Raw genomic sequence first — 14,866 nt, forward strand, 5'->3', positions numbered from 1 at the left:
AATGAGCGCAGGTCACCTCTTTACCCTGAAAACAAGAACGGTGTTTAGCGTAATATTTACGCAAGGATGAGCGTTTTAATTCTGGAGAGAAACCGAAACTAACCTCTATTTTGGATTTAATTTCTCGCTATAGGCCTTAATTTCGGATTCTTTCATAACTCAAGATGTGTCTCACATCGTAGTTATTTAGTTAGAGAAGTTGTTCGCGGAAACTTTATTTGTGACATACACGTTCGATGCAGGTGCTAGTTGTAGTTGTTGAAAAAATCAGTGCTGATATTTGTGCGTTCTCGCAGCCTTTTCTCGCTCAGATGATTGTCATGGGAAATAGTGAACTATACGGGCCTTTTGATGGGTTTTGGGGTATTTAGATGATTAATTGGTTTAACATTATTCCCAGCACAAGAATAAGAGAAAATTCCCATTTTTACAATATGTCCACAAAACGTACAAATAAACGCTGTTCTCATGCAACAACCCAAAGACGGAATCCGTGTCAGGCAGCTGGTGTGTGTGTGTGCTTTTTATAGCAACACGTGACGCGTAGGACTTTATATTACATCCAGCGTTTGACTTTTTGTCTATCTTGATAACGATGTCAGAGTTTTTCATGTGCTAAAAAGAAAACAAAATCACACCTTTCTGGAAAAACTATTATGGTTGAATGGCGTATTTTCGTGATCTTGGCGTTAATTGGGGGCGTACATTGCCGCGATTTGTAATAATAATAATAATAATATTCAAATTAAGATATTTTAATACCTAATTTTTCACGCTCTAATATATTTTTGTTGCTTATGATCTAATTTCAAACGCGCGAACAAATATGACAATCAAAAGTGTGCTAATTCTCATCATTGGTGCCAATTGCAGCAATTTTAATTACCAATTAATAAAATAAAAATAGTCTAAAATCAATTAAAACATTCTTGCTAATGTGAGAAATCCATGTAAAATTACATTAATTGTGGGTAAAGTATATTTTGCTATCAAAGTCGCGACTTTCGACAATAGGCAAAATGTCCAAAATCGCCGCCAATATCCTTCCAAACCAAATGCCCCCCCCCCCCCCCCCCCCCCAAAAAAAAAAAAATCTTTTTTTTTTAATTATTGATTTTTTATAACATTTAGTTACTTTCATTTTTACTTTCCGTCGTTTTGCCAATCTCAGACTTTTCAGTTTGAAGGAACGCCTACCTGCTTGCGCGTCTGCTCATACAGCACGTTTCGTTGGCGTTGGAAGCCGGTGAAACAGTAGTGAGCTTTAGTACTGCGTCTACAAGTGAACGCAAGTGCTGTGTGTTTGCGTTAACTTTGCGTGTTCCACACTGCGCGTGAGCGGAGCCCAAAATTGCGGTCTTGGATGGCGCATGGAGATGAGGCGCACGCGCAACGTGGGGCACGCAACTCTAACGCGAACGCACAGCGCTCTTGTTTCCTTTTATGCGCAATGCTAAAACTCTCCAGTGAGATACAATCCCATACCGGCTATAGCACTACGTTGGGACAGTGAAGAGTTGTTTGCATTCGGAAATGACATTTCGCGAGCCATGATCGCGACCAGTTCCGCCGTGCCCGCTGAGCAGAAGAATCGGGGGACCCTCACTAGAGCGCTTCCCGTTTCCGCCGCGGAAGGGCGAGCGTCGAGCTGGAGACGCGAATATGGGCGATCTGTGTCCTCGCTCAGCGCTCTCCTATGCTACAACGGGTGATTGGTGAATGGTGAAATTAAATTTAGGTTGTAAATCTTGGGGAGACATCTGGTGTAATCCCTTGTCCTGAAATCGGCGTATACGCGCAAGTCAAGTTTAAAAAGAAAGGTACAAATGTCTATTCTTATTCGGTTATCAATAGACCGATCTAACCAGCCAGTTTGACTACGCCACCGCTGCCGCAATGCGTCGAGGGAGTTTTAGTCTTTCTGCACGTGCGACAACCTCGCTGGAGCTCTGCGCTGTAGAGCATGTGGCGGCACGAGCCGTCTTGCGCACTGCTACCTGCCTTTTGCGAACTAAAGTTATGGCCGCGTCACGCATGCACCGAACGCATGGTGAGATCGGTCTATTCTTTTTTGATAATGGCACACGCTCTCCTAAACGGACAACCAAAATAAAACACAAAATACCCCACGCTCTCCTCAACGGACATCGCAAGAAAGATGGGCGCTCCACGAACCCGGTCCGCTCACACAGTGAACGCAAAGCTAGTACTTGTTTCTATTATAATTTTATAATTTGCTGACCAATATCGGCCTTTTCTTCGACACTCGCGCCGCGTACAGAGGCGGCCACTAAAGGCCCCTACGCACAGTTGCGTTTGACAGCGTCTGAGTGCGTTTGACTGCGTTGCGTCGAGAAACTAAATCGAGTCACTGGCATATCTGTGCTTCGTTTGAAGCGTGGAGTCAAATTCAAGGCATAGCTTGGCACATAAGAAGCAGGAATGTCCCTGTTCTCGCAGCCGCAACGCCGTCAAACGCACTCAAACGCAACTGTGCCTAGGGGCCTTCATGCTGCTGCCACGCGGAGGAACGGTGCTCGAACCCTGCTCGGCCCGGATGCTTGTTTTATAGACGCTTTCAGGCAGCTAAATATGGGCGCCGCCAACCTCCAGTTTGTGTTTCCTCTTACTTCGTTTGTTTCACTTCATCATTGCCACAGCGGGACAGGTTATTGCCACTTTAGGTGCTATACTGCGCCCTTCTCCTAAGCATAGGCTTTTGTGGTGGCTTGTGAACGCCCGCTTCAGTGGCTCGATCAAAACCGTCGGAACTTTTCTGAAGATGGGGAGGGGGAGACGACGGGTGGTCCTGGTGGTGTGTGTGTGTGTGTGTGTGTGTGTGTGTGTGTGTGTGTGTGTGTGTGTGTGTGTGTGTGTGTGTGTGTGTGTGTGTGTGTGTGTGTGCGTGTGTGTGTGTGTGTGTGTGTGTGTGTGTGTGTGCGTGTGTGTGTGTGTGTGTGTGTGTGTGTGTGTGTGCGCGTGTGTGCGCGTGTGCGTGTGTGTGTGTGCGTGTGCGTGTGTGTGTGTGTGTGTGTGTGTGTGTGTGTGTGTGTGTGTGTGTGTGTGTGTGTGTGTGTGTGTGTGTGTGTCGATTTTGCGCCCCCTTTCGCGTATTGTTTTCATTAAATTTCTGAACTGTCAAGAAGGGGGGGGGGGCGCCCCCCCCCCTTTGTTCCGACGCCACTGCTCTGCGTCTTGGTAAGATAAGAGAAGGTCGGCAATGGCGGCTCATTCTGGCGCGTGTTTAAAGCGTCTATAGTTCTGTACTCTTCTGGAATGTTCGAGCTCGTTCTCGTCTGTCATCCTGTGTTCTGGTTTTGACCATCCCTGAACTGATGGCGTTAAAATAAAGATAATTAACTGTTGAACTGTTTCGGGACAGTCTCCTTTAGGTCGCCGGCGCAGGATGCGTGGTACTTTTATCCTTTAGTTTGTCGGCACGAGTTCGATACATTAAATGTTTAGTTTATGAGTTATACATGCACCTACTGATTTTTTTTTCCGTGAAACTCGGTTTGAACAAATACAAATATAACATCTGCATGTTTATTCCATGTTGTGTACGCCTAGTTCCTGAACTATGACCAAAAAAAAATCAAGCTTCTTCTCCTTTTTTTTTAATGTATTCGACTATTTATCGAGCGTAGTCGGGTTTTAACGAAAACTACTTACCCTTGAGCTTACTTAAAATTAGTTTTTTTTTTCTTCTTTTTTTTTGGTATTTTACAAAATAAGGTTTTAAAAATTAGATTTTTTTTTTTTTTTCTAAGCACAAGTTTGGAGAACAAATTAGGATTTTTCTTCCTCTCAGGTTATGGATACGGGACATTTAGAGAACAGCCTATTTATAGGGCGTGACGCGCGAGAGCCATCATGTCGCGACATCTGTGAAATGGGAGTGTGTTCCTCGTCGTCGCGCTGGTCATCATTTGTCTGCATACAGTGCGCGACACTGTTAGCAGAAACCCAACATCGGTGTCATTTTCCTTTCAAATATGTCGGCGGTACCGCTCCTACATCGTACCCAAAAATATGTACGGTATTCGCTGCAGACACGACGACAGAATGCGAACCGCAAGTTCGTCTGCTTCTCAAGTTGCGGTGACGTCAGAACGACGCCGAGCTCTTATTGGCGAAGAAATAGTGGGTACACCTCAAGGCAGGTAGCACTGATGTCTATCCTTCCAATCAGAACTCGGTGTTGTTCTGACGTCAGCGCAATCCTCCGCAACAAGCGGACGACTCGCTCTCCGCATAATCATGCGGGCACGACTCGAGCATGTTCGACCGCATGTTTTGCTTTGTACGCGTATATGTATGATTCGGACATAACTTCCGAGAGTTTATCTATGCGGAGCCCAAGTTCGTCTGCTACTTTTGCGGGGATTATGGTGACGTCAGAACGCCGAGCTCCGATTGGTTCTGATGAGAGGATAGTGGGTGGACGTTAAAACAAGTTGCCTCGAGGTGTATTCACCCTCTTTCGATCAGAGTTCCAATCAGCTCGGCGTGCTGACGTCCCCATAATCCCCGCAAAAGTAGCAGACGAACTTGCGCTACGTACAACCAATGCGTGACCGTACCGTCGTACAACAAGAAAGAAAACACGCCTCAGAAAGTCTCTGCAGACTGTCTCTTGAATTGTGTATTATATAGCGGTGCGGATGTAACCACGATCATTTATCGTCCTCGCTCACCCATTTCTCCGATCTTTTGGAAACAGGAAATTGGGAATACCCACCGCGTTTATTGATTTTTGCGCAGGACTCTCCGCCGCCAAGCTGTTGACAGAAAAAGGGATCGACGTTCTTGTCTTGGAAGCGAGAGAGAGGGTTGGGGGACGAACTCACAGCATCCTAAAGGTACGGCACCTTTAGAAAAAAAAAGGTTCCTCAAAAATGTTTTTGTTGTAAACTTCCTTTTTTTTTTTTTTTTTTTTTTGGAAGAGATAGGGGATTAGGAGCGCGGGGGGGGGGGGGGGGGGGGGTAGAAAGTACCGCCGCTGGAGGTCACACGCTTTGTCGCGTTTCAGCGACGTCCTCGAAGTTAAAATTATAGGCTTATGTCACATTCACTGGGGCGCACCGTACCGCACCGCGCTGCACCGACGGACGCGTCACGTTCGCGGTCGTGTCGGTGCGGCTGCACTACGTTCGCCCGGGACTTCGTGCGGCGCGCGGCACCGGTGCGTCGCTGCACCAGCTGCACCGTCGGAAGGAGACCATGCAGGTCCTCGCACTGCGACCTTGAGTTAACGCTCTCCCCTTCCTCCGGCACCCCCTCTCTCTCTCTCGCCTCATCGTCGGTCTTCCTCGTCTCGCGAAACATGGCGGCCCGCAGCTCGAGAGAACGTGATGTCGCCGGCGCTGCTATCCTCTTTCCCTCAAGCCCTCTGCTCGGGCTACGATTCCAGCAGTGACGACAGGCGTCGGTTTTTCCCTTTTCGGGAAGCGCGTGTTGTGCGCGTGCGGTGCTCCGTTGCGTCGGCCGCCGAGCAACCAGTCCACTACGCCGGGCACGTGAAGCCTTCGTCGTTCGTCGGATTGAAGACGTCGGTGAGTCTTCGGACTTCGTTTGAACTTTTTTCTGGACTTTGGGTCCCGAAGTGGGGACTTTCCTTTTTCTGAACTTTCGTCTTCTTTGCACCGGCGAACTTGTTTCCCGGCTGCAGTTTGTGTCGCGAGCGGTGAGTTGTTTTGCGTTGTGTCGGGGGGGATTGAGTGCTGTCTTGTTTTTGTCGCGGCCCCGCTGCTCGAAGGTTCGTGAATGTGTTGTTAGAGTAACGCGTGTTCGCATTTCGTTCTGATGGTTTTGTCGTGTTGTCGCCGTGCGCGGCTTTTTATCGCCTAATTAAACTTCTTGTTTTTCTTTTAACCCCTGCGTACCCTCGCCTCTGTTGATTTTCACAACGGACGTGTTCCTATTGCTTGTCACCAGTCCGACAATAAAACCGCATATCTGTAAACGCTGTTTCATAGTCCGTGTGTTTTTGTTTTTACGTTGGCGGGCGAATTTTCTTTGCAACAATACATACGTGAACAATGCACTTGGAAGACAATTTGTTACTTTCATTCCTCGCTAGATGGCACGAGCCGCCGCCCACTCTTGCGAATATATGTTTTACCGTCCACCCGTTCAAGTTTTGCCCTTGCAGTGACCGCACCGAGCGCGTCGCACGGCGGGATGCTTCGCGTTCGCCTGGCGTGTGGTGCACCTACACAGTGGCGTGGCCTCGGGGGCAGCATTTTCTCGGTACCGTGCGCGCCCCAGACGAATGTGACATTAGTTTGGTCCAGAGATCTGTGGATGAGAGAGCGTTTGACAGTGTGACGTCATGCGCCGAGGAATGGTGGTTTGTTGTCCTCATAAGCGAGGCTGGGGGAATAAATGTTCAGCTGAGTTTGAGACCTGTGTCTGTGTTCTCCCCTTTTTTCTTCTCCTTTTGTCCTCCGTCTCGGGTTTTACAATGTTGAAAGTTCACCAGCTCGCTTGCATCTTCTCTGTAATTTCTATACTTATACCAAACGCAAGCTTTTGTTCGTCCCCGACAAGCTTTTTGGCTGACCTTTCTCCGTCCTCTTAGGATATGGACGCCGACGACTTAAAAACCCGGGAGGGCCTGGCTTATTAGGTCTGCGCTTTCAACAAACGTTGACTAACGAGTCATCATTTGCTGACAATTGGGAGCAATGCAAAATTAGCCCATTTTCAAAAGCAGGCTCATTTTCGACGTTTTTGTTGTTGTTGATATTGCTGTCGTTGTTTTTGTTGTTGTTGTCGTTGTTCTTGTTGTCGTTGTCGTTGCCGTTGTTGTCCTTATTGTTGTTATTTGTTGCAGGACCCTGCTGTGGGTTGGGTAGACCTCGGGGGCTCGTACGTGGGTCCCACGCAGAACCATATCCTCAGACTGTCGCGCGAGCTGGGTATCCAGACGTACAGCGTATTCTCCGATTTCAAAAGCATTCACTTCAGCGAGGTAAGCGTTTAAAAAACCAAACATCTGGCTTACAAAAACAAAAAAATATTTTTTTTTAATGCGTAAACTTTATATATATATATATATAAAGTAACGTTTGAGAGTGTGATGCGGGAAAACTACAATACAACAGAAATAGTCGGAGAACGTCTCCTACTCTTGTCTTTTCTTCGACTTGAATGTTTCTTCATTTTCCAGCACCACAGTCTCAGGTGTTATATTATGATTCATAATCACCAGGTGGCCTGCACACTCACTGTTATTTCGTTAAGTATTTCTTTGATGTTCCCATGTCCAAATGCTACTTGTGTCTGCTCATCTGCTGCCCTTCTTCACTCAAGATCTACGTGGAAGTGGATGCTGTTGCCTCCTGCACGAGCAAACGCGGCACATAAACAAGAAAACAAAAACTACGCTGAGTGGTTTTTAAAGTGCCAGTTGTTGTCTACATTGTAATTTTATTTCACAACGTTTATACGTTAGTACAAAAAGCATTTTCGTTCTTTTCTTTCTCTTCAGGGAAGAGCTTTTTCTTTAAGCGGTTCATGGCCGACATTCGGCTGGCGAAGTCCCCTCGCCTGGTTTGACATCAACTTCGTCGTACACGAGATGGAAACGATGATGAAAGAGGTGCGCAAACGCTTACAAGAGGTCTCCGCTTTGCATCTCGTATCGCCACGTGGATTGTCTGAAACACTTTACTATTCATGGTTAATAAGAATTTTCCGATAGTTTTTGTGTTGTCTTCTCGCACTTGAGACTGCAAAATTCTATCATAATTTATTGCGAGGGCACGATAGTAGGGGCAACGTAAACCGGTGGTGTAGGCAAAAAAAAATGTAATCAACCCCCCCCCCCCCCCTCTCTCTTCCTTCCCCCTCCCCCGATTAGAGAACCAAGTGAGTCTCTCAAGTCAAGAAGATAAAGAGACCCGGCTGAGGGCAGTTCGGTGAAAGATTGAAAAAAATCAGTGCCATACTGATCCAAACGAGGAAAGACACAAACCGGATACATGACTACTATATGCTCGCGCATGTTACCTATAACAATATGAAAAATGTTTTTTGTTGCCCCACGCGACGCAATCGGTAACGGACTCGTTCTTTGTAGATCCCGTGCGTCGACCCTTGGAACTGCAGACATGCTCAAGAATGGGACAGCCTCACCCTGCAGGTGTTCTATGAACAAAAAACTTGGACAAAGTACGATATATAGAGATATACTATACAATGATCTCTAGTTCTCCATTAACTATACGTCCGTTTACTCTAAAGTTCTACTCGCTTGTCGACTGATTGGCGTAATCTAAATTTATGTCAAGTAAACACCGTTTATTTCCCGCGTACGTACAACGTTGTTCTCAAGTTTTACGCAGGAGAGGGCCCTCCTTTTTTGTAATTACTGACTGGATGAAAGCGGCAGGGCGCCTCTTTCGGATCCCCAAGCTCCAGCACGCACTCGTCGCCTTCCGCCGTGTTTTGACTGCACGCCCACGCTCGAAGCTCACGAAACGCCGAAGTATTACCCAAGCATAGTCTCCTTTATACTGACAAAGCCTGGCAGATCGACACGAAGAGCGATCGCCGAAATGGAAAAGGTGGGGCGGCAGACATATCCGATGAGGAGAGCCACGTGACTGGCGCCCCGCTGCGGCGAGACGCCGAAACACACTTCTCCCGAACGAACAAGTGTGTTTCGGGCCCTCGCCGCTGCAGACGGTGTGCGCTGACGTCCAGGTTCCCCGAGAAATGGCTCTTTGATGCTCTGTGCTACCAGACCCTCACGCTCCAAATCTGTGACCGGGCACTCTATGGCTGCGTCGTGGGACTTCCAGGCTTTGTGAGTACAGAGGAGCGACCCAAGCTAGGAAGCTCGCGCTAGAAGTGGGACGACTGAAAGACCTGCCTGCCGTTCTCATTCTGTCACGGTATCGTTCTCAAGTTGCCGTTGATTCTCACGTACACCGCACGGCCGTACGCTGTGAACTCATCAAAGCGCCGTCACTCGCAGGCGCGGATTAAGGTTCCTCGTGGCTGTGGCTCGAGCCGAGTTTGCCTGCGAACCTTATGAGATCTCCCTCCTCTGGGCGCTCTGGAGCATCAAGTGCTGCGGAGGAGTCCGGAGGATTTGCAGCATTGACGGCGGCGCTCAGGTAGACCATCGCCGCCGGCATTTGCGATGAGTGAAGACAAGTCTACGGAGTACTTCGCCTCTATACACGTTTGCAAGTCCGGTCTCAGGGCGCCGCCATCTTCCTCAGTGGGGTGCGCTCTCGGGAGAGGCCATAATCCGATTACGACGCCTTAGCAAGGCTTCGTAATCGGATTATGACTGGTCCAAGCGCACCCCAGACAGGCAAGATGGCAGCTCCCTGAAGCCGGACTTGCAAACGTGTATATAGTGGCGGCTAATCGTTATTACCTTTATGCCGCACTGAAGTGTCGAGGGAGACGGTGGAAAGGGGTGCGAGAAGCTTCCCATGGGACTCTTAAAATGTCACCAACTATTGGTCAGAGCACAATCACCCTGCAGTCGTATATACGCAAAGACAGTAGCCGAAGCTAGTGCACGTTGATTTGGATTAAAGATGATAATTACCGAACCAAAGGGAAAAACAATCGTGATATTTTTATTATTCAATTAATCAGATTTATTTGATTTAAATCCTATTAAATTGTTATATTATTAAAGCTATACAATAGTGCCTAATAATTCGATGTATTTTTTTAAACGTGACAGATTGATTGATCGATTCATCCGATCAATTAAAACAATGCGGAAGAATTATGGTAAGTTTAAAGTACAGTTTAATTAACAACGTTGTATTGTGTAAAGCCCGCAATATAGTAAAAAAAGTTTTCTTTTAATAGAACATTACTTTTCTAGTGTTAGCTTCTTTCGAGTTCGTATTCACTTGCAATAGGACATTACGCATCCGAATTAACTGCTGGGCGAGTTGGTAATGCATTATAGAAGACAAGAGCGCAAAAGACACGGACAAGTAGAAGAACAGGACAGGACAAACGCTACTATCAACCGGCTTTTTTTTTTTTTTTTTTTTTTTGTTAATGTGAAAGAGGAGAACGAATTTGGAGTTTTTTTGTTTTTTTTTTTTTGTGATAGAAAAGGAAGAGGAAGGTTTCTGTCAGGGAGCCTCATGTGCGCTTAGTTTCTGTTAGATAAAGAAACTAAAAAAGGACTACATATATATATATATATATATATATATATCACCATCACTAGCTAGAAATTTTTTTATTGTTGCAATTCGCACCAGTTACGAAAATCTGGATGACCCGCGCATTTAGAATGTTCGAGGCAAATATATATATCAGGGATGGGCAAAATACATGCAAATATGTATCGAAATACAAATACAAAATACTTCGTCAAAACTGTATTTAATTACAAATCTAATTACACTTCCAAAAAAGTATTCAAGTACAAGATACAAATACAACCAAATGTATTTGGTCTCCTCCAAATACTTTTCCAAATACATTCCTCAAAATTTGCGTCAGCGACTTCAGGGCACCTGCAACGGGTTTTTGGGTATCTCATTTTATTTTTGCATCGCACACTCGGGAGTTAGTGTGCGAGGCTCTAGCAACGTAATAGAAATATAATCACAAAAAAATGTAATCAGCTTGGACGTAATAGGTGAAAAAAGTACAGAGCTTCAAGCAGCTTTTTTTGTCGATTACATTTTGGTATAGACCAACAAAGATCCGAGACGACCAAGACGCGCATCACTAGCTAGAAATTTTTTTATTGTTGCAATTCGCACCAGTTACGAAAATCTGGATGACCCGCGCATTTAGAATGTTCGAGGCAAAAATATAGATGGAAATCAGGCTGGAAAGCATCACAAGTTGTCACAGGCACTTATTTAGCCAGTCTGCCTGTGAACGTCGATTTCGTCACTATTCTTGCCCTGGACTAGCATCGAAATCACAAAGTCACTAAACGCTTGTGCTTGATTGAGAGACATTGCATTCGGTGCAGAACGTAGTTTTCTTCCTGCTCTGGATACATCTTAGGATAAGCAAAATGAGTCGTGACAATAAATTTGAGGGATGTATTTTCGCCCACAAAATTGTATTTAATTACAGTTGTATGTGAAATACCCATGTTTTAGTATTTAAATAAACACGTAAATACATTACCCAATTTGTAATTAAATACAAAAACAAAATACACAAAATAATTGAAATACGTATTCCAAATACTGCCCATCCCTGATATATATATATATATATCTTTTAGTGAAAATCTATAAAGAAAAACAGGACTGGGGAATTGAGACTAGAGAAAGAAAATAAAAGACAATTATGAACAAAATTAGAGAAAAAGAAAGAAGTTTTTAAAAAAATCTAAAAGAAATTAAAAAATTGAAAAATTGCGGTATTGGCTTATCTGTCAATCTGTCACGACGTTACCCTCGTGACGACAGACGTGACGTCACGTGACTTCATTATAGGAAACACGGGACGTACGGCGTCACGTGACGTCACACGTGACGCCACTCAACCCGGAAAACTTTTTCTGCTAAATTTGGCGGGAAAATTTTCCCGCTAAATTTCCCCGCTGAGGAGGGGGAGAGGGAGGTACAAAGGGGAAACCCTCCCCTCCGCACTAGGGTGACCACCCGTCCCGCGACTCGCGGGACTGTCCCGCATTGAGAGCTCATGTCCTGCGTCCCGCAAGAAATTCCCAAATCTTCAAAATGTCCCGCATTTTATACTGCAGTAAAATTCACTCTGCAACTCATCGCGCTGCCGAACAACGGGGCAGGAGGAGCGCAGAGGTCGCTGGTAATCGTGTGAATCACAATGGTACAACATTTTTTATCCAAGCATTGAGGGAAGCTACCGTCACTTTTGCAGAAAATCCGACGCGCATGCTCCGTTGTGCCTCTCCCCTTGGTGGCACAATATTCTAAGAAAATCTGCTCACCAAAAGTTTCCATATAACCCTTTGTTGCATCTTGGACACTACAGTGGACAAAGTTATTTATTTCTTAAATAAATTGCCAGGCGACATAACCGTCCGTACGCATGGTGTCCACTTCAGTGGACATATGTGTTTTCGATTGCCACTCATAGATGGCGCCACAATTTCACTGGTGTTGGCATGTTCAGCATCCAAGATGGCAGCTTCCACAATTCCCAGGTAAAGCACGAGCATGCTCGCAAAAGCGTCGTAAACTGTTGCAAAAACATAGTACTCCTTTGTTAAGCGTTTTCATGCCTTAGAGTAAGTCTTGAGGTGTAATCTTTATAAATATGAGTATCCAAAGAGTCTTCATTGTTCAGTAGTGATCTATTTGTGACTTGTCCACTCTGGTGGACACCATGAACAGCAGCATTACGGGGCCATGAGCTATGCACAAATTGTATTTGGTCAGCAGCGCTGTAAATATACTGGAATGGTCCAATTTTCTGTTGTAATGAATAATGTGCCATAGTTCTACACATTTTAAGAAAAAAACACTATATTTTTATATTTTTTTGTTTTAGAGACAAATGATATGCTACCAAATCACCCTTGAGAGAAGCAGACATCGATGCTTTATAAGATATTCCACTATCTGACTCAGAAATCAGTGTCCTACTTGAAGACGGACTGCCGTCAGGAAGTGATGATCTTTTAAAGAGCGAGGACGATTACATCGATTGTGCCATAGAAGATGATCAAGGCAGGTGTGATGATTGCTGGGAAGATGCCAGCCAAAGTGATGACAGTGATGAAGAGGATCGCGAAACGGGACCCCAGGCTCCACCACAAAAAAAAAAGACATCGAGTTAAAAAATAAAAAAAGCCAAAGTTATGGAAATGGGACGAAAGGAATCTTATGCCCCCAGTGCATGCTCTCCACTGTAGTGGACATTCTGTAATTAATAAACTACAGTTCTGAAAGCTAAGAAGAAAAATCCTGGGTCTCAACTCAATACCGATAGTTAAAAGATGCAAAATTTTATGATTTGCTTGAACGCTTTTGAAGTATGCAACAAAGGGATAAAATATTGTAATTATTTTCATATCCCTCTGTCAATGCGAAAGGGTTGCTGTGGATCTTTGTTTTAGTAAACACAACCACACAAGGCAAAAGCCTGCAACTCGCAACAATCGTAAAAGGACATAATGTTAAATATTTGTGTAGGACAATGCTTATAAAAGTAAGCATTGACAGGTAAAAATAGCCCGAAAGAGATTTACTGTTTCTTATTTCCATCTGATGCATTGAGTTCTGCTACAGTCGAGTTTTATGCTTTCAACTTCGACACATTTAATAGCACATTTGGCATTAAAATATATATCACTCGTAGTGAAAATTAATTGAGCTTAATTGCTGCAATACAATAGACCCTTTCCGAAATTCAGTCTGGCCACTTTGATCACTATCATCATCTGTGGAACGGCATCTGTGCCATACCAATGGCGGCCTTCTAGTGACTGATAAAGGAAGACGTTGAAGATACTCCTAAGCGGAGGATGCGAGGCCTGTATATTGGGGGGTCAGCACGACGCGACGTAGGAATGGAACGGAAGAGCTACGTAAGCGTTTATTTCTAATAACTCAGATTCAGTCAATCTGTGGGAGGCACACAATCGGCTTTAAAGCACTTTGGTGCATAGAATTTTCTCGAGGCATCTGAGTGGGTTAGAGCTTTGTTCTGAATGCAGGTTCTTGGTCACCATCGAACTGAAAGTGATCGAGAAAGAACTCACACTGAACAATTCCTCGCGTGCCGTTGACTTGCGAAAGTGGCGGTGCCGATACAAGTTCAACTCCGCCATTGATATGGCAAAACCTAAACTGCTTTATGAACCACCAGATGGCACTGAATTTCGGAAAGGGTCTATTAGCCGGTGTATAAACAGCACAGGCTATTAAATGTGTTAACAGAGCCGATCGGTTTGTGGTGTGTGTTAATAAATTTCCTCTAACCCCCCCCCCCCCCCTTCCCGCTTCGCGTGTCCCGCATTTCGCTAGCAGGAAGGTGGTCACCCTACTCCGCACCCTCCCCTCCTCCTCCTCAAGAGCTGCGCTCTAATTCGGCATTACAGATAATTGTAAACGTCTTTCTTTTTTTTTTTTACCGAAGCACAAAAGCAGAAGTTATGTTTTGTTTTGTCTTTTCTAGGAGAAAAAGTTTCTTACTGGAGCAATGAGCGTCAGCGAAAAACTACACCAATTCCTAAAAGGTGCTGTATCTATTACTGTCTTTTTATAAAGCTATAGCTGCAATGCGTAAACAAATAAAAACGAGAATTTTCTTTATTCTAGCCAGAGAGAAAGACACATTTTGTTATTATTATTATTAATATGAAAGAGTTGTTTGAAACGTAGGCTCTAACTAACAAGCGCGTCTCCATTTAAAGGGACACTGACACCCCCCAAAATTTTTTATTATTTTTTGCCAGGCGTTTCATTATGGTGTCGGAGGACTACCCAATTAATATTTTGCAACAAAGTAGCGTATTTTTTTAATAAAGCCAAAAGACGCAACTGCTCGAAACCGAAACCGAAACTCGACGGAGGTCGGAGAAGTGGAGAGAAGAGAGTGAGTGGCGGAAGTCACGTTGCTACACCCGACCGTGCATTTTTTTTTCTCCTCTCCGTAGCAGACGACACGACATGCGGCGTGCGATTCTTTTGCAGTTATGTTTGTTCCGCTTGTTGTTCTGTACTCCAAGATGAGTTGTTTTGTACATTGAGGAGTTGGAGATGAGTAGTGAGTGCCCGTCGTGAATTTCCATGATCGGCTCCAAAAAGAATACACCCAAGATGTTGCGTGAAGAGCTGGCTCATATGTCTTGCATCCGAAAAAAAGTGGCATTGTGCGACAGAGTTTCCGAAAAGATCAACGGGATCGGGACCAATGG

The 14,866-nt window shown here is 45.0% G+C and overlaps 1 protein-coding gene across 1 annotated transcript; it reads left to right on the top strand.

The window, feature by feature from the left end:
• Positions 1–4,764: 4,764 nt before the first annotated feature.
• On the top strand, positions 4,765–8,191 carry LOC120837671 (amine oxidase [flavin-containing] A-like; the record flags this gene model as incomplete). The annotated part of the gene is made up of 4 exons (XM_040207196.1): positions 4,765–4,862; positions 6,839–6,976; positions 7,496–7,606; positions 8,087–8,191. Coding segments are annotated over 4 exons (452 nt in total), but the record flags the coding sequence as incomplete, so codon positions are not given.
• Positions 8,192–14,866: the final 6,675 nt, after the last annotated feature.

Source organism: Ixodes scapularis, unplaced genomic scaffold (genome assembly GCF_016920785.2).
Source record: "Ixodes scapularis isolate PalLabHiFi unplaced genomic scaffold, ASM1692078v2 PGA_scaffold1__304_contigs__length_218370807, whole genome shotgun sequence".
NCBI classification, from domain to species: domain Eukaryota; kingdom Metazoa; phylum Arthropoda; class Arachnida; order Ixodida; family Ixodidae; genus Ixodes; species Ixodes scapularis.